Below are 27,998 nucleotides of genomic sequence, written 5' to 3' on the forward strand. Positions count from 1 at the left end.
ATTTATTTGTTTTAATCATCCTGTTTTCTAATTTGATGAGTACCAAAATCGTCAGGGAAAATGTGTTGATCTGAATTGGATACAATTATACGTGTTGTCCTGTGTCTCCATCATGTGGACATTTTGATGAATGTCGCATACGTTACTTTTTACTAGGGGTGCTCCTCCGCTCGATCGTCCAATGATGCTTGCTATGTTTCTCAATGAATTACGGTGAAATGCCGCTACATCCAAAAGCCAGAGGGCGCTCTCCTACAGAAACTCAATATGCGCTGTAGACGAAGAACCATAGATACAGCTAATGATCTGTCTATGCTAATGACACGCAGCTCCAGGAAATATATTTATATTGCCGTTCTTCAAACCTTTTCAGGTATTTTCATGATATTTAAGAGTATGTATAATGGTTATGTTTGACGATTGTTCAAGTGCATGTTATAAACGACCCAAACTAACCGTGATTTCAGATCGATAAGGACTTCCTGATCAAAAGCCATAGTAAATGAAGTGTGTGTGGTTACTTAGGTATAGTCAGTCATAAATGTTGTTTTTGCCATGTAAAACACTAAGAGTAACAAGTCCATAACACCATGTTAAAGAAAATAACAAATAATCTACAATCTACCATACGATTTATTTAATATTTTTAGGACAGCAAAGCAAATAGACTTTACCTAAACGATTAAAATAAATCTAACTTCTAAAATAAAAATAATCATGTTTAACAAATGTTTAATGCATTATTAAGTAAATTTTATTCGATTTTTGTAAGTTGTAATTTTAAAAAATCAGTAAATTTTACTTTGTTTGTGCAAATTGTTACGAGAATGTTTTTAAGTACATTTTAAAAGTTTTTTTCTGTGTATATTTGTAGCAAAAGCCAAAAATACATTGTATACAATGTAAAAAGTAAAAGTTAAATCTACTTAAAAATTACTTTATTTTAAGTCGTTTCAACATACATGTTGAAGTGAAAAACACTTTAAATGAAAGTTTAAGTTGAAATTAATAAATACAACTTTTCACTTTTTACAGTGTAAGGACTTCATTCATTTGGACAATTTTAAAGGCGATTTTCTCAATATTATTATTATTATTTGCACCCTGAGATTCAACATTTTCAATAATTATATCTCGGCCAAATATTGTCCTTACCATACATCAATGGCTATGACTGGTTTTGTGGTCCATGGTTACATATTTACCTAAAATCATCCTGCATAATATAAAGATCATTTTGTGAAAATATGACCTTAATATCTTTAATATTAACTGTAAGTTCATGTAATTAATATGAAATTAATGAAGTGAAATCAAACTTTGATGCTCCTAATCTCATCATTAGATTATGAGACTTTAGCCTAAATTTTACAAATATAAAAATGAGCAGGGGTCAAAAATAACAACAACTAATGTGGTTTGAATGTAATCTCAAACCAAAACATGTTTAATGAAAACAAAAAAAGTTTTTGTTTTGCTAGGCTGAGCTCCTCAAGGGAAAGAAAAAATGAAGAGTATCTTAAAAGACAAAAGTAAGTTCAGCAATTAAAGTCAGAACATTTAAAACGTTTAAAGATAAGTAAATGCAATACAGCAAGAGCGCACCTTACCAAAGTATTTACTTATGCATAACAGGATTTCAGAAGCCTGAGGCCAGTCTGAGTAACTCTATTGGAGCTGTACGATGGACTCTGCCTGATGAGGATGTTGCGCTGCACAGCTCCGCTCCCAGCAAGAGAACATCCATTCCGAGACAAAAGGTAATAGATGGATCCTTTTTGATAGACCCTATTTTGTTAAAATAACCCAACATTAGATACACAGAAAACTATACTCCTGTTATGCTACAGGACCTGAAGGATCTCTGCAGCTTGCAGGAATGTGTGAAGTTTATCACTCAGTGGAAACAGCAGGTGGATTTATTTTAGGTTAATCGGTCTCCAAATGCAATAAAATATAATTTTATCAATTTTAATAATTATAATAATTGTTATTATTATTATTATTGAATGATTGATTTTATTTGTTAAACACATGGAGGAAACTTGAAAAAACACTATGAACTACAGAATATTCATGATGTTGTTATAAAACTATTTGACAGAGTATTAACACTTAATTACATTTTAATGACAACAACTTTAATTTGTACCACTGTAGTTGGGGTCAAGAAAAATATTTATGATGCTGTTGTATAACTATATGACAGAGTATTAAAACTTAATGACATTTTAATGATAAATTCAATTTGGGGTGGTACCCTAGGTGTCTATTTTGTTCCTTTACAAAAATGAATACACATTGTTATACCTTTTAAGGATCTATTGTGTACCTTTAAAGGTACAATTATCAGTTTTTTACCCCTAACGATAATAGGTCCTTAGGGTATTATATTGTACCCCCAAAGGTACAACATTTCAATGTGTTATATACCCATAAAGGAATAAAAATGAACCCCCTGAGGGAACCATTTTTTTCTTTTTTCTGACAGTGGCATGATGACATTGTCTTTTTTAACTGTTATGATAACTAAAATAACTAAAATTGTGTACATATTATTTCATTATTTCTTTTTTTTGTATACAATGTGTTTAGGATTTTGTTCCACAGATGTGGCTCCTTAGCAAACAATGTGTCTGGAAAACAGGTGAGACTTTTCCTTGTATAGAATTTTTTTGACTGCTCATCTGTAAAAAAAAATGTAATGTATGATTTGACAGGAATGCCCAAATACATTCCAAACTCAGGTACTGATTTATGTATTTGTCTACAATTATGTAACATTACAGTGAATGATGACAACATTGCAACATTAATAAAGTTTATCATTGCTTTCTGTAGTGTGGAGCTGGATCTACAGTGCATCAGGTATCACTGATTCGTAACATCTTTTTTATTTAATTTATTGGACAAAATGAAATACACAATACACACTTTTTTCTATTGTGGTCCCTGAGGTAAAGCACAGCTTCACTTCAATAGTCTTAGATTACATTTACAAGTCGCATTTTCTTCAAATTTGAAAAGCAGAGGAAATCATTCATCCAGAGCTTTTGTTAAATTTTACACTTACCTTATCTTGTCAAATCTTGACTCATCTCCTCTGTTTAGCCGACATCACATTGGACCCCATGACTAACCATCCTTGGCTGCAGATGTCGGAGGACAGGAAGAAGGTTCAGAAAGCTTTAACTGAAACTGAAGTATCATTCAGCACTCTGGGAGGGGCTCTCATCCGGTCGTCACTATTGGGAAGTTGAGATTGCCAACAACGGCTACTGGCGTATCGGGGTGACCACCGCTTCCTCCAAAAGGCATGGCCGTTTTTCCATGAACCCCTCTGAGGGCTTCTGGGCAATATGGAGAAGCACACGGCAGTTTTTTGCATGCACCAAACCAGAGACCCAGCTACCCCTGACACTTGTGCCCAAAAAACTGGGAGTCTATCTGGATTATGAAGAAAGACAGGTGTCTTTCTACAATGTAGAGACATGGTCGCATATCTTAACATTTACTGCAAGTTTCGGTTTACAATATAAAGGCATTTATTACTGAATTACACCCAACAAATATACAGACTCATAAAAATTATTGCTATATGGCATCTCTCTAGTGTTGTAGTCAAGACCACCTAAACCGAGACAAAGTCATGGCCAAGACCAAGAAAGGCAGAGACAGAGACAAGACCAAGACTTTGAAGGGTCGAGACCAAGTCAAGACCAAGTGTGTGTGTGTGTGTGTACCTGGTAATTATCACGTTGTGGGGACCAATTTTCCCCATAAAGATTGGAATACCAGTATTTTTGAGACGTTGTGGGGACATTTTTAAGTCCCTATTAGGAAACAAGCATATAAATCAAACAGAATGGTGTTTATTGAAAATGTGAAGTAACAGAAATTTTCTGTGATGCTTGGGATTTGGGTTAGGGGAAGGGAATATAATATACAGTTTGTACAGTATAAAATGCCTTAAGTCTATGGAATGTGGGCACAAAACATGGAAATCAGAGTGTGTGTGTGTGTGCCATGAGAGAAGTTGATAAAATAATAATAATAAATTGGCACAGTAAAAACCAGTAAATTATAATAATTATTTAATAATTAATGATAAAAAATTATTTTGTGATATTGTCACGGCTAGGGGCTGGCTATTAAACCTAACGCCACGCCCCTTCTCAACTTCCACCTCGAGGAGGTCCCCAAAGCCAACCCAATGACCAAACAACACGAGAGCAGGTAAGTATTAAAACAAACTTTATTTAAATATTTAAAATAACTGGGGGAATGGGGAAGGGGCAATTAAAACTAGCTGCCTCTCTGCCTTCCAGGCAGACCACAGCACGGAAAAGTGGCAGCAGGGGGAAGAGGGCAACGGGGGTTCCAGGGGCTGGTGACCAAGGTATAGGGGGAGAGGGGACAGGGGACACAGGCTCCTGCCAACTCCGCTATCCGTGGCGCCCTCCTCTTCTCTCCTGGAGGCAAAGACAAAATAGTGTGAACTTGGGGTGTTATCTCTCCCTCTAACTGCGGTACCTGTGTCACGTTGGCCGATACTTCACTTCTCACTCCACTTTGTGTTTCTTTCCACAGGTTTCAACTGGGACGTGGAGGCTCGTGTAACCTGGACTAGGATCGTCCTCACCGGTCGGTTTGCTGGTAGCGCTTGGTAAGTATGGTTCTCTCCCACAGGTCACTCTCCGGGCATTCACTCCCGTCTCTTTTCTCCCTTTACAGACAGCTTGGACACGACAACACAGTTAGTGCAACTTGGATACTTCTCACCTCTCTGCTGCTTCCAGCTCGGGGCGTGTAGGACTGTCCACGGTTTGTTCTACTGACATTCACTCTCGTTCTCTCCTCCTTTACAGGCAGCTTGGACACAATAACACAGTTAGTGCAACTTGGATGCTTCTCACCTTTCTGCTGTTTACAGCTCGGGGCATGTATGACTGTTCACAGTTCGTTCTACTGACGTTCACTCTCGTTCTCTCTTCCTTTACAGGCAGCTTGGACACAATAACACAGTTAGTGCAACTTGGATACTTCTCACCTCTCTGCTGTTTACAGCTCGGGGCAGGTATGGCTGTTCACAGTTCGTTCTACTGACGTTCACTCTCGTTCTCTCTTCCTTTACAGGCAGCTTGGACACAATAACACAGTTAGTGCAACTTGGATGCTTCTCACCTTTCTGCTGTTTACAGCTCGGGGCATGTATGACTGTTCACAGTTCGTTCTACTGACGTTCACTCTCGTTCTCTCTTCCTTTACAGGCAGCTTGGACACAATAACACAGTTAGTGCAACTTGGATACTTCTCACCTCTCTGCTGTTTACAGCTCGGGCATGTATGGCTGTTCACAGTTCGTTGTACGGCGTTCTGTTCGACAATATACGAGGGCGGGCTTACGACAGCTGGCCTGCACAGAAAGGCAAACGACGATTGTTTTCCTAGGGGTCGCCGGGGGCAAAAACCCTCTCGGCGGATGCACTGATCAGCAGGGGGCGAACTGTCACACCGTCTCACCGGGCCGAGCGCTGCCCTATCTTCAATGCCCGTAGGCCGATCGAATACCGGACAGGGGCGCCCCTTTGTAGAGGCCACGGGGCAGCGGAACTGCTTCGCCTCTCACTCTGCCACAAGATAGAACACACAGATAAAATAGCAATACACAGGTTCGAGGTGGTACTCACACATGCACTGCCAGCTTCCAAGTCTTCACCGCCACACTCTGTAACTGTCGACACACAGACGGGGCGCCTTCCAAAGCCCACGCCGTCACTTTACACTTGAATCGCACCCAGCACACAATAATTAAGGTTACTCACAACCGTCAGCCTCTCCGTCTCCTCCTCAGTAGAAGGATGATGCGGGGTACGTCTGACAAGACACACAGCACTAGCACAGCAACCCACAGCAAATACACAGCACCACTTCAACGTGAAAGGTTTTTCAAAATGACATAGCCTCACCCACCACACTACAAGTGTACACACAAAACGTCCGACGTCCTCCACTTCACTAAGGTCGGATGGGGGCGATGGTACTACGGTCGGAGCTTTTGGTTCTGCTGCTACGGCTGCTCAATCCACTTATTCCTGCGGCTCACCCACCACGCTAGATCAGGGGTAGGGCCGCCTTCCTGGAGGCGTTCGATAATACACAGGTTAGTAGTTATGTTTCAGTTAAATCCAGAGCCAATACTCACAGCGGTCCTCTTGGAAAATAGTTTACAAACTGCTTCGTTTCCTTCCTCCTTGGTTACTCCAAGCGTGTCACAATCTCGTGTTTTCTTCCACCCACAGGGCTTCCTCTTACGGTAGCATCCACTGAGAACTACGAGAGAGAAAGAGAGAAAGTGCAACCAACTGCCAACGTGTACCGGACGAGCCCAGCTCCGTACCTCAACTCACACACTAGACACCCAAACTGTGATTTACACTGGTCTAAAATACTCCTCTGTGTGCTGTAATCCTCCAATCAACCGGCGTTTCTCTTAAACGCCCACAGCTGCACTCTATTTCGCTGATTACAGCCCTCGTGATGCTACCGGATGTCCGGTGTTTCCTCTTCCCGGTCTGGGCGGAAACATCCGGGCGGAACCAAAGTTTCCCGACTTTCGGTTCCGCCCAAAAGATCGTCACCTTGTGACATCATGCCATCAGTTGTGGTCTTGACTGGTTTTTAAATAAAAGTCCATGTCCTCTTCGTCTGAGACCGAGACGAGACCAAGTAAAAATACAGTCGATTCCGAGATGAGACCAAGACCTTTAAAAAGTGGTCTCAAGACCGGTCTTAAGACCTAGACAGATCTTGGGTAAAACAACAGTATTGTCTCCAAATTTTACATGAATCTTTACAGATCAGTATTTTTTTTATCCATATTATACTTAACCATTCAATTCTTGTACCCTGAATGATTTAAAGAATAAAAATGTAATTCTAGCCCTTGTAGCTCATTGTTTCTCAACCTGGGGGATAACAAAATACATAAAATAAAACAAAACATAAAATAAACTGAATTAACTAAAAATTCATATATTTCTCAGTGTTTGGTATTGTTTTACAAATGTACATCTACCTCTCGCATAATTGAAAAGTTTGGTTCCAGTAAATAATCTGCCGTGTAAATGTAGTCTCAAAATATTGAATGACTCTTCAGTAATTCACGATTACCTCATGTAAACGTTATATGTTTGGGCGCGAAAGTGTCGCGTACGCAAGTTGTTTGTTTTTGTTTAACAGTTTGTCGGAGCTCGCGCGTCATAATCTTCAAAAATCTACGACCGTTACTTTTACTGCTGAGTTCCGACAGACTGACCAAACTTATGGACAGACATCCTAAAAATAGAGCTCGGGCCATGTTCAAAAGTGAGCATAGTAGAGCCGATAACATGGAGCATGATGCTTTGATGAAATCTGACTTTCCTGCCGTCCACATTCAAGAGCTCGGCGGCAGTGAACCAGCTCAAGTTCACATCCAGAGTCCGGCGATTTACAGGCAAAATCAACGACATTATGACGATTTAAAACCAGTCAACAAATCCCTGACGCAGGACAGTGGGATTAAACAGGATAAGGTTGACAACATTACATTTCCACCTTTTCCTCCAGTTCAAGCCTCACTAGAGACAGGTAATATGAAGAGTTATCAGGATTTCTTACTTAAAACCCGTTTAATCCCACCGGTCACAATTGTGACCGTGTCTTTTCTTATTTCTGAAAGCTCTAAAAGTGTTGATGTTGGCTCTTAAACTTTTAAATGAAAAAATAGATTGTCTTGATTAAAATGTATCAATGTCATGTGACTAGCATGAAAGGTCACATAACCAGATCAGTTTACTTCCTTAAAATGTCCTAAAATTTGGGATTAAACGGTTTAATAGTGATAGGGATCCCATACGGCAAAAAGTATATTTTCAAATATATTTTTAAATACACACTACATTTGAAGTGGATCAGAAAATGCATCCAAAGTTGTCCAAAGACAAGAAGGGGTAAGGTTTTAAGACAACTTTTATAAGAGGTTTTGATTCACTTCAAATGTTGCTAGTAGGTCTATTTCATAATATTCTGAAAAAAAATATTTATTCAGTTTACTCGATGTTTTAGGTAAATGGTTGCAATCAATTTATTTAAGCTACATTTAAACAAAACAAAAAAACTTTTGTTTAAATGTAGCTTAAATACATTGATTGCAACCACTTACCTTAAAAATTTAGTAAATTGAATTAATCTTTTTTCAATGTATGCAAAAAATATATGTACTGAAATATATTTGTTTACCAAAATGTATTTTTCAACAATATATTTTTAAATATATTTTTAAAGCAATTATATTCATGTCGCATTGGAAGAAAAACTTTGTATGTTTAAACCTGCAAACAACAGGTTTGAACAGAAAAGTTAAATATATTTCAACTGCAAAAATTGTTATAATTTTATATTTAAGACATGTTATACTTTATACAATTTATACAAACCTTTATATTTTAGTCGGTTAGCATATTTTTTGCCATATGGGTATAGAAATGTAAGTTATTTGTTGTCCCTGAAATACATTTTGAAATGGTAATATATGAAACTATACTTTCAAATTCAAAAATATATTTAATTAAGGAGTAATAATAATAGGGAGTAATAGGGATAGTTCACCCAAAAAGGAAAATTCTGCTATCATTTACTCACCCTCATGTTGTTACAAACCTGTAAACATTTCTTTGTACCACTGAACGCAAAAAGATATTTGTAATAAAGCAGAAAACAGAAGCATTATTGACTTCCATAATAGGAAAAATACTTTGATGGAAGTGAATGGGGCTTCGGATAGGTTTGGCTACAAACATTTCTCAAAATATCTTCTTTTGTGTTCAGTAGAACAAATACATTTATACAGGTTTGTAACAACATAAAGGAAATTTTTGGGTGAACTATCCCTTTAATAACATTGCTGATCATTCACTGTCACACAGACATCTTTAATGCTCTCCAAAACTAGTGGACCTCAGTATGTGCACTGCACTCATTCAGTCCAATGATGACACTTTTTTCATGTCATGTTATAATAGCTTTTTCTCCTCAAACATAACTGCATTTCCACAAACATATCCATAAAAGTGATGTAATACATGTACTACGTAATTAGCAATTGTAACAGTAAAATAGACCTTTAAATTCATGTATTTAAAGTTTGGAATTATATGAGTTTAGGAAATAATCCAGAATATTCTTTTATTAGTGAATAAGGAAATACAAGAGTACAGGCGTAAGAGAGACACCATCAAAAGGCCAATGAATGCTTTCATGGTGTGGGCGAAGATCCACCGACCCATCTTTGCCCAGGCCAACCCTAATGCTGACAACAGCAACATCAGTGTCATGCTGGGGGTAGAATGGCACAAACTGTCTGAAGATCAGAAGAAGCCATACTATAAAGAAGCACAAAAAATTAGCGCACAACACAGGCAGAGGTACCCAGGTAAGGAGGCATATTCAAAAATATTAAATATTTTTCAAACACATTTAGAAAAAAGGTACAAAAGCTGTCACTTGGGGGGTACCCTTGTAAAAAAGTACAGCACAATATAGTACCTCAAACTTTGGATGAAAATGTCTGCTGAATGCATACATGTAAATGATTTTAATTTATTTTTCCATTGTTCTTAATTAACACAGAATGGGTCTTTCAGCCAAAAAAGAAGAATCATGCCCCAAGAGAACCATCTGTCATCCCTGTCACTCAAACTTCCTTACCCTCCACTCATATGACATATGCACAGAGATCAGTTCCTTACCCAGTCCCCCTAACATCTGTCAGAGAAAATGGCTTACTAGGACAGAGCAGACCAAATACTCCAGGTTAAAAATTCTTTGAATCCTTGCTCAGTGTTTATTCAAGTGTCTGAGATAGATATTAGTTCTTAGTGTTTCCACTCTGGTCCTGTAGGTCCTGCAGAGTTTAGCCCTAATCAAACACAACTGAACAAAGCAAAGCATATCATGGTTTTCAGGATTATATACAAAAAATACAACCACTGGTGTCTGATCAGGGTTGAAACTCTGTTGGACTTGGGCACTTCAGGACCAGAGATGTACAATAATTCCCTCTTTTTACAACACAGTAACTCTAAATCTAAAATTACATCTCATACTTTACTCATACACAGCTAATAAGACAGCTGCATTTCAATGGATATCCCCATGCATTGCTATACATTACAGTGATGTGATGGAGCTTTGTATTAACCCCGTGTAATTTTAATGGTCTTGTTTTTACACTGTAAAATCAAAAATTGCATAACAATATTAGGTTATTCTGTATGAGCTCACAAGTACAGTAGAAGGGCCAGTGATTTTTAAAAAGTAACAGGGTTGTGCACTGTTCAGAAATCAGAATTTGAATGGGACAGAACTCAATTGTTCACCCCAAAATGAAAATGTGCCCATGCCATCCTATGTGTACATGACTTTCTTCTTTCAGTCAAATACAGTCATATTTATATTAAATAATATCATAGTCTTTTCAGCTTTATAATGGTATTAGATAGTGCCCCATTTTTAAAGAACATCCAAACTAATCCCTACAGTTATAAAATATCTTTCGAGGTGAATTGGGGAGTTTTTGTAACATTTGGTCAGAGGTCAGCCTAACAGCCTTACACACCATGGAACTTTTTGGCCAATAGGGGGTGCTAGACGTGTATTTTTAGCTGACGTTTACAAGACAGTTGTAACGGTGGTCACTTGGTTAAAGTTTATATTTTAAAAAAAATTGCCCTAAAGGGGAATCGAACCGTGTTGTAGGTCCATGATGGTACCACGCCATCACAATGTCATGTGATATAAGTCTCTCTCTGAACTCTCCAAGTAGCCTTAAAAATTAGTGCTCGTGCGCCAGACAGGACTTATATATGCAAGCATTACATTACTTACTAGTACAAAAGCATGAGGGCCAAGTCAGCATCGGTCGGAAACCCCTCCTGCTTCTTTAGTTCACGCCAGTGAACGCTGGCCCATTATAATTGATCCTCGTCCTTCTTTTTATTCTGTCACTCTCCCCTTTTCTTTTGCTGATCTCCTCCGACAAAACCTTGGGTTTCTTTTTCTTAGTTGCTGCTTCGGCCATGACAAAAACATCAGGATAATAAATAGTTGCGCTCTTACTTCCGAAATTTGAGGAAGTGGAGAAAGTGACGTATGCCGTAAAGCAGATTTTTGTAGTTTGTTTTGTGCTCAGGTTACTACCCAAAACCCCAAGTTTAAAAGTACGAGTAAAAGCGATACGGACCACGTCAGGCTAATCGTGGACATGTCATTCAGCCTATTTTAAGTCGATGTACCATCACAAGGGTCTTGAAAATATATTATGAAGGTTGAAAAACTACTTTAACTTTCTCATGAACATGCGTACAACTGTAGTTTAAAATATACATTTTCCTTACAAAACCTTGAGGATGAGTAAAATGTGGGCTAATTTTCATGTTTGAGTCAACTGTTCCAATTAAATTCCTGATTTTGAATTAAATTTGAATTAACAGAGTAAATAGGATACAAAATTGCAATTAAAATGTGAAGTTAAAGGCGGGGTGCATGATTTTTGAGAAACACTTTGGAAAAGGGAGTCGGGCCGAGTACCAAAACACACTTGTAGCTTATCAGCAGTAAGGGGCGTGTCTACTTACCCGTTGCCTGGGTTGCGTATGTGTGGGGCAGGTCTATCAAAAGAAGGTCCAGATTCTATTGGGGTAGGGGCATTGGCTTTCAGAGATCGTGCACCCCGCCTTTAAGAAAAAGTCACACTGATGAATAATTATCTGTTACAGTCCACATTCATGATACAGCCAGCTTTAACCAAACCTTGGAGATGCAACAAGGTGTTTCGATGCCAGTGTCCAGCTCTGCCCATCTCTACCCACCACCACAATCAATGAATCCCTCAAGCATGTTTCTCAATACTCCTTACTTTACTGCCTCGCCACACCTTTACATGTATGCACCCCAGTTCTACCCATCAGTGTAAGTTTTCAAATTATCTTTAAACCCTAGTGGGATTGATTTGTAAGGTAATTTTGTAATGCTGAAACAAAAATGCTGAATCATTTTAAATGTATTTTCCTCACAGTGCCATCCCAAGCTCAGGCTGTTACTGGCAGGTGCCATTCTCTGAAGGCATGAGGACTGAGGAATTGCCTGTCCGGAATCAGGAATATACCTACAATTTTTATTGCGATTTGGGAGACCAAAGCCAGTAGATGATGCATTAGATTGTGATTTTGTAATGTATATTGTAATATGACATGTATATTTAATGTGTCTGCCAAAAAATAAAAATTGTTTGAATTGCTTTCACAGTGCATGATCTTAAATAATGTGAGAAAAATGCTTTTAGTTTAAGTATTTCATTTTAATATCTCCATTATTTCTAAATTATGATAAAAAATTTAAATCCTTTTACAGATTAAAATCTGATATAAAACAGTTTCTTGACAGCTAAACTTTGCACAGGCAGTTGTTGATTTGCAATTTACAAATTTGTAAAATCACTATGAAAAGATTTAATGCATTTTACGTCATCACTTGTAACTGATACGTTGTACAAAGAAATCCTTACAATTAAACTAAAGAAATACATTTAACTATCATAATCTTTCATAAAGAAACTCACATTTGTAAGTTTCTGATTTAAAAGCGTTTCTGTAGCTTTAATAACCTGTGAATTCAGCAACAACGTGAAGGAGGAGTGTAAGGAAATGATTGGAGGAAGTTTTCCCTCACCAACAGGAAGTTCAGCTGTATGTGTAGTTTCTAGTATGATGGCGGAGAATATAGATGAAGAGAACGCTGCACTTGGGGAAAACAGGTGAGAAAACAAGTTAAAATGTCATCGTGACTGTATTTCATCTACTGTAGGTTAACGCAAAAGTCAATTCCCCATGCACTTGTTTACATCGCTAGCACGCGACACAACGAGAAGAACCAAGTGTAATAAACCGCCAACCAGTTAAGTTACAGTGAAGCACTTCGGCGTTTGAAGTGTAGATAAAACAATAAACCGTTCAGATTATTTTCACTTTTGCATTGTGAGTAAATCGTTATAATGTATGTTGAGTATGTTCACTTGATTTTGGTTATCTAGTGTGAACGCCTACGCTGTTACATGTTAGCATAGTTAGCTTGTTTGCTAGCTTAGTGTCGCCATATCGTTCAATCTGTTTTTTATTTGTTTAAAACAATTCGCATTTGGCCAAAGTATTTAACACAAAATAGACTAAAGAACAATGAAATGTGTCGATAAACTGGTCATGTTGTCTATCTGTAGATTACGTCTTTTGATAGCTAACTTTAGCCTACAGGTTTGTTGACAACAATGCATCTATTTATGGATCAATACCTTAACGAAAATATTTATCATAATTTTATACACACATATAAACCCACAATGGTAGAAGCATGTAATGCAATATTGTAAACATTTTCTTAAAAACGGGAAATTTTGTCAAAAGGCTTTAACCGTATTGTGAAAAACAAGTATAGATCTTGCCTACAATGCAAGATACCTTAAATGGGATAACATGAAAATCTGTCATTTTTCATGTTTAAGTGCTATAATTGGGTCCCAGTGCTTCTATCAACCTAGAAAATATGAGAAAGAACAACCCAGTTACTTTGTTTGGTAAACCATTCTCTGCAAGCATGTGAAAAATAGGTCATTTAAATTCGGCTCCCCTTGTGATGTCAGAAGGGGATAATACCACCCTTTAATCTGCACTATCCAGCCACAGCACTGCCATTAAGTGCAGAGAGAGAGAAAATAATTGAAAGCTCAATTTAGTTTCAATTTCAACGAACCACCATCATGGCGATCAGTGTTTGCATTTCATCAGCTCACTTGCATATAAAAGGACACACCCCAAAATGGCATGTTTTTGCTCACACATACAAAGTGGCAATTTTAACAAGCTATAATAAATTATCTGTGGGGTATTTTGAGCTAAAACTTCACGTATGTACTCTAGGGACACCAAAGATTTATTTTACATCTTAAAAAGTCTTCTGAAATGTCCCCTTTTAATAACATCATTATTTGTCCTCAGGATGGCATTACAGCAGGCCATGAGCTTTCGTGGCCCTGCTCCACCTCCCAACACAGTGTTACGAGGACCCCCTCCATTATTACGACCCCCACCTCCGCCCTTCGGTATGATGAGAGGACCCCCACCACCCCCCAGACCTCCTTTTGGACGACCACCGTTTGATGCCAGTATGCCTCCTATAGCCCCACCTGGAGCTTTACCCCCACCCATTGGTCCCCCACACCTGCAGGTATTTACTGTGATTAAAGTGTGTCCCAAATTGCATACTTAAGCACCATTGTACATAATTTTTTATATAATTAGAGCAGTGTGTACACATTGAAATGTACATTAAAGGGATTATTCACCCAAAAATGAAAATATCCCATGATTTAATTACCCTTAAGCCATCCTTGATGTTATTCAGATGAACACAGTCGGAGTTATATTAGAAAATTTCATGGCTGTTCCAAACTTTATAATGGTAGTAAATAGTCCTTTGATTTTGAAGCCTAAAACAGCTAATCCATTCTTCACAGAAGTAGTCCACGCTGCTTCAAGGGGTTAAAAAAGGCCTTCTGAGGGCAATCGATGCAATTTTATAAAATACATTTTTGATATTTAATATCTATATTTAAAGCTGTTAAAAATTTTAAGCAGTTCTAGTGCATGGTATATAGTACACCATTTGGCACACAACTGCAGAACAAACAATTGCCTTCAGTAAACACTCATGTGATATTACTTTCATGTTTGTCTCTACATGGGTTGCATCCCTACCAAAATTGTGGTTATGGGGCAATACCTACCTTTTGTTTGGTACCTCAATATCCACTAGCCTAGGCATAAAATAAACAGCCGGGGGAAAATGCCCGCACTTGAAGTCAATGCAGATCTTTAATAATTATATAATTTATTAATAATTATATGAATTGTCTTTTTTCATCAGAGGCCACAGTTTATGCCACCACCTATGAGTAACATGCCCCCTCCTCCCGGTATGATTTTCCCCCCTGGAATGCCTCCATCACCAGCAGCTGGGGCAGCTTCCGGTTTGCCCAGTGATGAAATCTGGGTAGAGAACACCACCCCACAGGGAAAGGTACATCATTTTTAAAAACTACAATTGAAATGGTAAAGTTATTACTGCAAAAATTATAATAGCTAAGTTTATTCAGTACTTAAAGTTCTTCATCCATAGCAGTCAACTTGCGCATCAACCTTCAAAGCAAAGTCAATAATATCAAAGTTCACTGTTAAGTTAAATTTTTCTGTTATTCCAGGTGTATTACTACAGTGCCCGGACACGGGAGTCGGTATGGATTAAACCGGAGGGAGTAAAGATTATCCAGCAGTCAGAGCTCAATCCTCTAATGGCTGCCCCGTCTTCAGGAGCGGCAACATCATCATCAAACACTTCTGTCGCTACTGCATCTAGCAGCTCTGTCACAGCTGTGTCTGGTCCAGTCTCCACTCAGAGTCTGTCCCCCAACCAGACCCTCAGCACCAGCCCTGATCCCAGCAGCAGCCCAACCCCTGCTACTACACAATCCTCTACCAGTAAGTATTTCACACAGAGGAAGGATTGATCATGGACATTTTACATGCTATTAATGGTGCTTGGTAAGGCAGGCATCACTGTTGTTCATCAATGTATTTTGCACCCCCAATTCAACTGAATTGCTTTAATCACCCATCCATTTGTTTTCTTCTTCATGTAGCGTCTGGTCTTTCTGAGGTGCCTCCTGTTGACTCCACTCCTCCTGCTAGTGTTGGTGTGACCCCTGTTGCTGTGGTCAGTGTTCCTACAGTAACAGCTACAGTCACAGCTGTGCAGACTGTGCCACTGTTGCCTCAGAGTCTCCCTCCAGGCCTGTCTGCGGCCCAGCCACCTTCCGCAATCCCAGCATTCCCCCCGGTCATGGTACCTCCATTCAGAGTGCCTCTGCACGGCATGCACATCCCATTGCCTGGTACGTAAAAATTGACTTTGAATATCGTTAAAGATTTTTTTAGATTGTTTGAGTTTAAAAAGTTGAACATTTTGTAGGTTTTGTAATTTTTCAGTGAACTATTCCTATTAAAAATAACAATGTGATTGACTAAACAACCAGTAGATGGCGTCCTCGTATTGTATTACATGTCTTGTCTTGAGTCCTCACGCAGGGATGTTGACTGAATATTATTATTTTTTAGGTGTGCTGCAAGGCATGGGCCCTCCTTTAGTACCCATGATGCACCCACAGTTGGCCCTCACTGCAACTCCTGCTCTTCCTTTTTCTGAATGGACGGAGTATAAGACTCCCGATGGGAGGATCTACTATTACAACAATCGCACTCTGGAAACCACTTGGGACAAACCTGCTGAACTAAAGCATAGGGGTATGCTAGCCCATTATAAAGTCGGGCTAATAGCTTTGTGTCAGACATGTGCATATGTTACCTTTCAACATTATGTTTTAGATATTTATAAAAAATGTACACTAAAGGACACCATTGTCAAAAGATTAAGACTTGTTTAGTGGCTAAAGGAAACCATTTTTCCTTCTTGTAGTCCTTAAAAAAATCTAACTTATCTCTTCTAGTTTTTATGCTGTATCGTTTAGCCGCAAGATAGATTTTAGTTTTTTGAACAAAAAGGGTTTAACAGTCAGAAGAGGAGTGACTTATGTGTTTGTTATTTTCACAAACAACGTTGTGCTTGTCTGATCAGATAAAGAGAGTGACAAGGCTAAAGATGGCCAAGTTGATGATGATTCAGAGTCCAAGGATATAGATATGGGTGGCAAAGCTATCAACTTTGGCATGCCCAAAGAGGCAAGTACACAGCCCACAGCAGTTTATACATATTGAGCATTAAGGGGACGTTATTGAGTTGTTGTTTTGTTGTTGATGGTTTAGTTGCCCAGAGAGGAAGACATGACAGAAGAGGAAAAAGCAGCACAGAAGGCCAGACCTGTAGCCACAAACCCGATTCCTGGTACACCCTGGTGAGCCTCCACCCTTTTTTTGCCTAATCAAGTTAAAGTTTAATTATTCTATACATAGTTTTATCTAAACCGATAGAATTAACATTTTTGTGTGTAGGTGTGTGGTCTGGACTGGAGATGATCGCGTGTTTTACTACAATCCAACTACAAGGTTATCCATGTGGGTCAAACCTGATGAGCTGGTGGGACGTTCTGATGTGGACAAATATATTCAAGAACCTCCCCACAAAAGGGGTTCAAATGATAGCAGGAAAATAGGTAAAGCCATCTATAATATTATGTAGCGCAAATCTAAATGATGTGAGTTGCATTATTGCACTTTGTGCGATTTAATGCATTGTCTTGCAAATTATACAAATGAAAATTGTTCACAAAGTAACTAAAATGAAGGTTGTCATGATAAAGATTGAAAAGTTGAGAGCGGAGATAGGACGATTCTGATAAATTACAATAATAAAACGCAAGATGAAACGACAATGTTATGTTTACACCCAGTAACAAATTACACTGAAGCGCCTTAAATAAGAATTAACCCAAAGAGTTTGCCATGTTTAATCTTTTGTGTTTTTTGAGTGCTTGAGTTCAGTTATAGAAAAACTGAGGCCCATCAAATAAATAATAATAAAATTGCATGATTGGATCCTCCAGAAGCTGCTGTTTTTCTTAAAGCATTCATACTTTAGATTTTTATCTGGCTGCTAAAAAATTGGTGAATAGTTTCATAGACTTGGGTTGCAGGAGAAACGGGGACCAGAATACGTTCATGTATCGGGCTGTTTGAATTGGGCTATTTGGCAACAACCTGTTGGCAAGTTCTTTGTGGGCATGCACCATTCACGTTTTCTTTAGAAAATGTACTACTTTTAACCGTTATAAGTATTTTAATTTATTTTAATGTGCAGGCCTCATCAGAGAGGAGCTTGATGCATCAACAGAGGACACACTGGAAGATGAGCCTTCCAAGGCTAAGAAGAGGAAGTAAGTACCAAGCCCCTAAGCAGGAATCTTAACGGGCCAAATACTAACCCTTGCGGAACACCTAGCAGTTTTATGCAAAATAGTTTTGTAGTCATGTGAAAAGGAAGTAGGACCACTTCCGCACTCGGCCTGAGCAAAAAAATGTTGATTGGAACATTTTATGTCAGAGTTAATGAAATCTTCTGCGGGAGTTTTCTTTAGCAGAATGCACCCAATGCTGATTTGTCTTAGCTGTGGTAATCTTTAGTTTGGGTCTGTGAAAAGTGGTGCCTCCATATCATTTACCAAATCAAATCAGTCACTGTTTCCCATCAGTGCCCTTCACGCCTGCCTTCCCCTGACCCCAAACAGTGGTCCTGTTGCACTGGGGACTATTTTTCAGGGAACGCTTCTAAGCTCTGGTGATGCCAACGTGGGCCTCCAAGGTAACCCACCTTGTTTGACCTCTCTCTAGCCTCCATTAGGAAAACCCAGTGATTCAATCAAAACTTCAGCTCCTCATTGATGTCTGTTGATGTACGGTTTGGGGATTTGGTTAGAAGAACCAAAAGAAACGTAGGATGATGCCAGTATCTGTCAACCTGTTCCAAATTTCAGAACGCAAAAATTAAGAGTTATTGTAAGGATACCCCAAAATTGAGATGTCTTACAACTTGGGGCCTATTTCCAATTCGAATGTTTTTATGTGAAGAACTTACAGCAGTAAAGGGAGGAAAAGGGAAATATACAAAAAATGTGCTTTTGAGCAAAAAGTGCAACATCATTCCAGAATTTGTTTTTCCTTATTCTGTTTCCTTCTCCCTCACAGGAAGGACGATGTGAAGGAGGCTGACACAGGAAAAGATGCGTCTGTGGAGGCCGAGCTGAAGGCTGCTCGCGATCGGGCCCTTGTGCCCCTGGAGGCTCGCATGAACCAGTTCAGGGACATGCTGCTGGAGAGAGGGGTAAAATACTTCAATCCAACGCAATACTCTAACCAGCTCTATAATGTTAGACACATAAATCTGAATGGAAGCCCACCAAGGTACAATCTTAAGTTCATTCTTGTTGTTATCATTCTTTATTATTTTTATTATTATTAGAACTTACATTTTTCTCTCTTATCTGTCACTCCACTTTCTTACCTGTATGCTCTGAACTGCTTTGAGGTTGTGTTAGATAGTTTGTGCTTGGTGTGAGCAGGTGGTATGACCAGAAGAAGCTTTAATGGTCAAAAATGTATAATCCATTGAATTAAATGCGTATAAATAAAAGGTGTATAGTGTGTATATATGTGTTTAATAATATTTATAAAGGAAGTTTGCCACCATCAATATGCAAAAAACTTCACATGAAATAACAATTAAATTGTAAGTTAAAGGGACACTCCACTTTTTTTGGAAAATATGCTAATTTTCCAGCTCCCCTAGAGTGAAACATTTGATTTTTACCGTTTTGGAATCCATTTAGCTGATCCATTCTGGTGGTACCACTTTTAGCATAGCTTAGCACAAGTCATTGATTCTGATTAGACCATTAGCATCACGCTAAAAATAACGAAAGAGTTTCTATATTTTTCCTATTTAAAACTTTACTCTTCTGTAGCTACATCGTGTACTAAGACAGACAGAAAATTAAAGTTGCAATTTTCTAGGCAGGTATGGCTAGGAACTATACTCTCATTCTGGCGTAATAATCAAGGACTTTGCTGCTTTGGTATTAAAAGTGGTACCGCCAGACCCGGAGATCAGCTGAATGGATTTCCAAAATGATAAAAATCTAATGTTTAACTCTAGGGGAGCTGAAAAAATAGCATGTTTTCAAAAAAAGTGGAGTGTCCCTTTAAAGCAGATTCAAAACAGTATTACATTGATACTTGGCAACTCGAAAAAATGAGGTTACTAACTAAATAATTAAAATTATAATAAATATGCACACTGGAAACACTTGTACAACCTACTGCATTTTGTGTCTCAGATATGTACGTTTTAATTTTTTTATTTTTTAGAGTGATGTTGAGGATATATGACCATGTAAGCGGTATAGCAGAATGTCTTCTTGTAGTTAACAAACATGTCTACTGTGTCAGGATATATACAGTATATATGGTCATACTGCCCAGCCCCACCTGACAGTAGTGTTTGTATCCTCATTTATCACTGTTATATTAGAATCACACAATCTGTCTCTCATATCATCTAAATTTGTCTTTTGTTTTTGCTTTTTAGTCTGAAATGCTGCATGACAATACGTCTTTTTATAAAGAAAGCCTTTATTACTTAATATTGAATATTCCTGTGTTGTCTATTGAATACATTTTTTCTTGATAGTTTTGACTGACGAAACCTTTTTACAGTCGTGTAATTTCTGTAATGGTCAGAAATAAATACACGGTGATGTACGGTTATGTAACTTTATAAAAATATCTTTGATAACCTGATACAGATAAGTGTTTTAATCTTTTACAGTTAAAGGCATGTTCTGGCTTCAATGTAAGCTGGTATTTACACCTGTTGCCAGTTACCACAGGCAATGCATCTAATAATAATAATAAAAAACAGTGACAGTTTAGTAACATACATACGTTTGAGAACAATAAGGTATAACATAACTGAGATCAATGGTAAAATAGACATTGTTTTGAAACTATACCAAGGCACAAGACTTGAATACATACAAACTTCTTTTCAACTTTTCTTATAAAGTACACTTCAGTTTTTTCTATACTGATGAACAGCATGATGTTGTACCGGCATTAAACCTGAAACATTAATTCAAAACTGCTTGGATTTTCTTTTAGGTATTATTTAAAATTGGCGCTTGATATTCTCTGTCATGTATTCATGTATCTGTCCACATCATACCTGCAGGTTTCAGCTTTTTCTACATGGGACAAGGAGCTACACAAGATCGTATTTGATCCTCGATATCTGCTGCTGAACCCTAAAGAAAGGAAACAGGTAAGTAGTGCAGCTTGAGTGGTTTGCCATAGTGGACGACGTCTTTGTGAATTCACTGTCATCCATCTCTGAGCAGGTGTTTGATCAGTATGTGAAGACCCGTGCTGAAGAGGAGAGGAAAGAGAGGAAGAATAAACTCATGCAGGCGAAAGATGACTTCAGGAAGATGATGGAAGATGCCAAACTTACCATTAGGTCTGTTGTATGACTGTTGTAGGTATTGCAAGATGTTTTGTTTACGTTGTCCAGGTAACTACATGTCAAAATGGCACTGCATTAGATGTTTAAAAGTGACTGTTATATGTTTCGATTTGTATATTTAAATCTGTCAATATCCTTTTTTTTCAATTCTCAGATAAAATCAGCTCTCTTGCGTATTCAACTATTTGACTTGTAATTTTAGGAGGATTGTTCCTGAACTATCCCTTTAAATTTGTGGCTACAGATTTGATAACTTCCCTTTAAACTTGCAGGACCACATTCAGCGAGTTTGCAGCAAAGCATGCCAAGGATCCTCGCTTCAAAGCCATTGAAAAGATGAAGGACAGAGAGGTCATGTTCATTGAGTTCATGACAGCATTCAGAAAGAAAGACAAAGAAGATTCCAAGAATAAAGTAGAAAAGGTCTGTTAACAGTCTCTCACAGACACACACTCAAGTAAGCTTTCATTTAATGGATTATTGTGGATAAACACTGCTAAAATGTGGCTTTTCCATTGTATATTTAGATGAAATTTTGAGGCACTAACTTCAATAACGTATTCATATTTGTTTTTTCATGATTCAGTTTTGCTTGTGGTGTAGCACTGTGCTATGTGATACTGTACCACTTAATGACAAATATTATGATGGTGTGTTAGTCCCGTGGTGGCTACCGTAGCCTTTCCACGTGTTTCGAAAGGGAGGGGTGAGCCGTTGGTTGTAAGAGGTTGGTTGTCTCACCGGTGGCTGCTGCTAAAAAAATCTACTCAGTCGACCTTTAAAGTCAAGGAGCCCTATTTTAATGATCTAAAGTGCACAGTCCAAAAGGGTGTGTCCGAATGCACTTTGGCTAGTTTACTGACGGGAAAAATGGTCTATGCGCCTGGCGCACAGTCGAAAAGAGTAAATTATCTCATCCACGCCAAGAAGCGTTGCCTATTTACATTTTGGAGTTTGTTAGTGGAAAACCTGCAAGCAGAGAAAGAAGGCCACTAGTTAAAAAAAATTAATTATTGAAATGGTTATTTTTGTAATTTAAAGCTTTGGTTCTCTTTAATTCGTTATTTCAGTAATGGAGCAGTAAGTAAAAAAGCTGTGTTTAAATTGCTGTTCAAGTATGATGCACGATCAATGTAATCTCAGCTTTTTATAATCTACAAATATGCAAAAGAAGTTTGCATAAGTAAAAATTATTTATTTGTAAAAATAGACAATGGCGTAGTCTATTTTAGTTGCCTCAAAATAGCAACGCGCCTGAACACATCTCGTTTTCAAACCAGCACGAGCATGGGCGCTTTTTGCTGTATTTTGCTGGATGTATGATAGAGCTCTAGGTTTTATTTAATTTAAATAGATTTGGACAATTCTAGGCTAAATACATCTCTAGCCCTATAGACCGTTTTAGCAGTAACAACATAAACAAACTACTTCTGTGGCTCTTCTCGTCTTTAAAGGCGGGGTGCATGATTTTTGAAAAATACTTTGGAAAAGTGAGTCTGAACGACTATCAAAACACACTTGTAGTAAATCAGCAGTAAGGGGTGTGTCTACTAACCAACATCGTTGGGTATCTAAGAGCCATTTGTCTTCTAAAGGTGTCCACTAGTTGTCACTGTTCTATATTATTGAGTGACTATAGGTAGGAACCTTCCTTCAGGTGACAGGTGTTGCTGGAGGAAGGTGAACACACAGTTTTTGACCTTATCACAAGGCCATGCTGTTACAACAATGCAACACATTGAATAAAATGAATACTCTGAGCATTCAAATGGTGAGTGGACATTGATTTAATGACAGTTGACATAAGCCAAGTGAGCGCGTACAAAATACACCGTCCAGCAACCCTCAGCTGCTTTAAGTATAGACTTAGTTGCTTACAGCGTATGTGTGGGGCGGGTCTATCAAAAGAAGGTCCAGATTCTATTTTGTGTAGGGCCGTGTTTGTTTTGGTGATTTTAAATGTCAACATTGGCTTTCAGAAATCATGCACCCCACCTTTAACAAACCAAAACATTTTATATTCAACAAGGTAATCATTTCAAAGATCAGTTTAGTCACTAGCCAGACCAATAAATAAATACATACTGGAAGTACATTTCGGTTCAGGCACATAACCACGACAACGCGCGTGTGTCCGATGAAACCGTCTATAGAGAGCATATGTGAGAGAGTCCATTATTTGCCCAGAAATGAACTTTATTTACAGTTTAAACAGAAAATTATAATTTCATTTTGAGTTTGCATTATTGTTATTGGTCTTTTTTGACCAATAACCAATTAGTGCTGTACATATTGGTAAATGTACAGCACTAACTTCTTTATGATCCACCCTAAGTCCGTTACTTTCATGATATTTGACAGAACAGGTGATGTTGACACAACTTAAGTCGAAATGTTTCTTCAGTCTGTCAAAATCTGTTTTTGGTTACAGGTAAAGCAGGACTTCTTTGATCTGCTGTCTGATCATCATGTGGACACCACCCAGCGCTGGACCAAAGTGAAGGACAAGCTGGAGACCGACCAGCGATACAAAGCTGTGGAGAGCTCTGCTGCTAGAGAAGAACTTTACAAACAATATGTGGAGAAACAGGCGAAGGTTAGAACGTACTGCTATTATACTTGATCTTGGACTACAAAACAAAGTCATAAGTAGCAGGGGTATATTTGTAGCAATAGACAAAAAATACACTGTTTCGGTTAGAATGATCGTTTATTTTTATGCACAAAATCATACGGATATTAAGTAAAGATCATGTTCCATTAAGATATTTTGTAAATTTCCTACCATAAATAGATAAAAACGGACTTATCATTACTAACATCTGTTGCTAAGGACTTCATTTTCTCAATATTTAGATTTTTCAAATTGTTGTATCTCTGCCAAATATTATCCTATCCTAACAAACCATACTTTGACCCTTCTGACTGATTTTGTGGGCCAGGGTGACACAAATTCCTTGTGCTGTTGCTTGCTCCGTTCAATGTTTGGTTTATAATAAATGTTTTTGGATTTATTGTGCATGGTTCAACAGTTTGGTTATTGTAATTGAAAAATGTGTGTTTATAAATCTCTCTTTGGAAACATAGTGCTTTTCTCCTGACATTTGTGTTGTGTAGAGCGTAGATGCTGACAAAGAGAAGGAGCTGGAGAGACAGGCTCGTATCGAGGCGAGTCTGAGGGAGAGAGAGAGAGAGGTGCAGAAAGCTCGATCCGAACAAACCAAAGAGATCGACAGGGAGCGAGAGCAGCATAAACGCGAGGAAGCCATCCAGCACTTCAAAGCTCTCATGTCTGATATGGTCAGTGCCGGCTCGCTCTCTCTAATACTTCATCGGGAGCGTTTTACATTGTGACATTTTCTTAATATCAAAAAATGTGTTTTTGCCTTCAAAAGGTCAGGTCAACGGATGCAACGTGGTCAGAAACGAGGCGTAATCTTCGTAAAGACCATCGCTGGGAGTCGTCATCTCTGCTGGAGCGACACGAGAAAGAGAAACTGTTTGAGGAGCACGTGGAGGCTCTGACCAAGAGAAAGAAGGAACATTTTAGGCAGCTGTTGGATGAAACCTCAATGGTGAGCCAGGGTTTCAGGACGGCATATATAGTGTAACTTTATTAGTAGAGCATTGTGTTAGCAGCAAATAGGTTATGGGTTCAATGCCAGGAAACAGATACTGATATAATGCATAGATGCAAATGCATTGTGTAAATTAAATACATTTTAAGTGGCAAGACTTGGATAAGACTTATAAAATGTATATGTGTAACGACCAAATTCAATGTAAATTTTTATATGTAGTAGATTGTTGGTATAATATGCTCATACTGTAATGTTGAATTATAGATCACATTGACCACCACATGGAAAGAAGTGAAAAAGGTCATCAAGGAGGACCCGCGCTGCATCAAGTTCTCCAGCAGTGACAGGGTCAGATGAATGTTTTGTTTATATATATATATTAGGGCTGTCAAAAGATTAATCGCGATTAATCGCATCCAAAATAAAAGTTTGTGTTTACATAACATATGTGTGTGTACTGTGTATAATTATTATTTATATATAAAAACACACCCAATCATGTATATATTTAAGAAAAAATTGTTATATTTATATATAAAATATTTATATTTATATATAATATAAATTATAGAAATGTATATACAGTATTTAAATGCAAATATTTCTTAAATATATACATGAATGTGTGTGTATTTATATATACATAATATTTATACACAGTACACACACATATGCTATGTAAACACAAACTTTATGTTGGATGCGATTAATCGCGATTAATCTTTTGACAGCCCTAATATATATATATATATATTGTGCTCATTGTCTGTACATCATGGTGGTTACCATCTTTGATTTTTTTTGTTTCATATTTCTCTCAAATTCTAGAAAAAGCAACGGGAATTTGAGGACTATATAAAGGACAAATACATTACAGCAAAAGCAGACTTTCGAACTCTCTTGAAAGAAACAAAATTCATCACGTATAGGTATGTGTGTTACTGTTGTTTCACCACAGGTTATAGCACTCCCCCTCAAAGAAATTCATGACAATCTTAACCCCTTCCCCGCCAGTGTTTTTAAAAAAAGTTGCCAGCAGGCGCCAGCATTTTTCATGATTTTCACAAAAGTTTAATGAATTCCATAAAATTTTCTTTTTTTAAATATATATGACCATCTGATTTCAAACAAAAAGTTTCATCTTACCTTCATTAGTTTACTTTGTATCACCAATCAAATATGGGTAGGTTTCTTCAAAAACACCAAATTTTGAGCAAAAAGCTGAGATAATTAAAATTTTTTGAAGGATAGACATCAGATTCAGAGCGTTCCTTAAAACACACACGGACATACAGCTGTTTGCCTTAGGGCGATACTTCTGGGTTTTATAAGTTGCGTAAGAGTCCACCTGGTGTTAAATGGCATTATTGCAGATTGCCGGAAATACTCGTCATTGGCAGGGAAGCGTTTTCTCTTAATTGATGAGAAATTACAACAAGTTAACTCGTAAATGGCGGGGAAAGAGTTAAAGTCAGTTTGCACGATGACATTAAAATTCTAAGTTTTGGTATTTGAGGGCCTGGTTTCCAGCAGAAAATGTGTAAGTTAAGGGTGGTAGGGTTGGGCCGGGGCGTGGCGTACGCGTCATGATGGAAATTAAAATATTTTTATTTAAAACACTCAAATAAAACTTAACTTTAAAGAAACTATGACACATACTCAAAATGAACACGTACTAGATTATTAACAAATTAAATGTTTTTACCTCTAATGGGAATAGCTGGGTGATGAAGTGAAACTAAAGGGTTAATAAACACAAACTACGCAGTGGTTCTCAAACTTTTTCCGCATGCGGCCCCCCCTTGTGTACGGTTCATTCCTTTGCGGCCCCCCCAAAGAAAATGTATGACAAAAAACTGTTCTAAAATGTTACATTTTAATTAAACAAAACATATTAAGTTATACAGAGTAGGGCTGTTGGTTAGTATTTTTTTTAGGTTTAATTACACAGAATTCATGATGAATGTATTTTATAAAATGTCATAAAACTGGGGCCCCCCTGGCACCATCTCGCGGCCCCCCTGGGGGCCCCGGACCCCAGTTTGAGAACCACTGGTCTAACGAACGATGATAGATAGCGCAAAAATGGTAAAACTGATTATTTCCCACTATTAACTACATTGTCTTAAAGGAGTGTAACTACTGTAGCATGTAAATAATGCACATAAATAAAGTGAGCAAAAGCGCTCAACAATTATGTCGAATCAACAGGCACGTGAAACCTAGCTAGAAGGTTGCTCAAACAACAAAATCACCAGCTAACTTACTTAAAATTTGCAAGAACTATAGACTAATACAATTGGCGCGTGTCAGTGCTATTCTCCAAGATGCACTTGACTGCCTTTTGTGCAGCAATTTTTTTTTTGACAACCTAGTTAAGGCGGTAGGGTTTCCAAGCTTAGGCGGGCCGCCCGAACTAAAAAGTGCTGTGGGAAACCCTGCGAAGGGACGGCCCTGCGCACAGTGCAGATGATGTGAAAGTTGTAACCTGTGCGGTCCAGAATTGTTAAGTGGAATTGAAATCGGAATTGAAATTAAATTCCCAACCCTATTCATCATAATCCTATATCTTGTATGATATTTTTAGCTGCGCAATAATACGTTTCTCCTATTTTCTGTCCAGATCACGGAAGCTGATCCATGAGTCAGACCAGCACTTCAGTGATATTGAGAAAGTCCTGCAGAACGATAAACGTTACCTGGTTCTAGACTGTGTCCCAGAGGAACGCCGCAAACTCATCACGTTCTATATCGAGGACCTGGACCGCCGAGGACCACCGCCACCTCCGACCGCTTCAGAACCAACCCGCCGCTCTACGAAGTGAGGTCACCGCTACCTCAAAGAACTTGAGCGCGGGTCAGTCCTAGATTTGTCACAGCACGGATGCTGACTGACTTTGAAACATCTGTATTATCTACTCCAACTGTGCGACATGATTCCCAGTATGCCCACTAGTTGTAGGCTAGCACAAAGCAAATTGTTACTGTCAGTTTGTGAAGTTCATGCAGCAGGCGGGGTGAAGTGAATGCATTTGTACATCTGCCGCACTTGGTACTGAAGCCCTTTTGTGGCTATGATGTGGATTAGGCTGCTAAATCGATTATAGGAATGCGCGCGTGAATTAACTCTTGTACCATCCAATACATGATGTGTATGTTTTTCTTAATATGGTTTGATTTGGAAATGTTGCTATATTTCTGTACGCATTAACTGGAAATAAACGCAACTATTTTTTCTTT

General features: G+C 38.2%; 1 protein-coding gene and 1 pseudogene across 1 annotated transcript; both read left to right on the forward strand.

Moving 5' to 3' along the window:
• The first annotated feature begins 324 nt into the window (after positions 1–324).
• LOC135776894 (zinc-binding protein A33-like) lies at positions 325–4,115 on the forward strand (annotated as a pseudogene).
• Positions 4,116–12,767: 8,652 nt separating this feature from the next.
• tcerg1b (transcription elongation regulator 1b (CA150)) lies at positions 12,768–27,994 on the forward strand. The gene is made up of 20 exons (XM_065287233.2): positions 12,768–12,856; positions 14,091–14,319; positions 15,019–15,171; positions 15,353–15,629; positions 15,791–16,042; positions 16,266–16,451; positions 16,783–16,886; positions 16,971–17,059; positions 17,157–17,317; positions 17,962–18,037; positions 18,846–18,981; positions 20,887–20,976; positions 21,053–21,171; positions 21,450–21,600; positions 23,609–23,773; positions 24,295–24,477; positions 24,573–24,752; positions 25,023–25,106; positions 25,587–25,687; positions 27,382–27,994. The coding sequence occupies exons 1-20, from the start codon at positions 12,807–12,809 to the stop codon at positions 27,581–27,583; spliced, it is 2,988 nt and encodes a 995-aa protein (XP_065143305.1). The 5' UTR covers positions 12,768–12,806; the 3' UTR covers positions 27,584–27,994.
• The last annotated feature ends 4 nt before the right edge of the window (positions 27,995–27,998 follow it).

Source organism: Paramisgurnus dabryanus, chromosome 18 (assembly GCF_030506205.2).
Source record: "Paramisgurnus dabryanus chromosome 18, PD_genome_1.1, whole genome shotgun sequence".
Lineage (NCBI taxonomy): Eukaryota > Metazoa > Chordata > Actinopteri > Cypriniformes > Cobitidae > Paramisgurnus > Paramisgurnus dabryanus.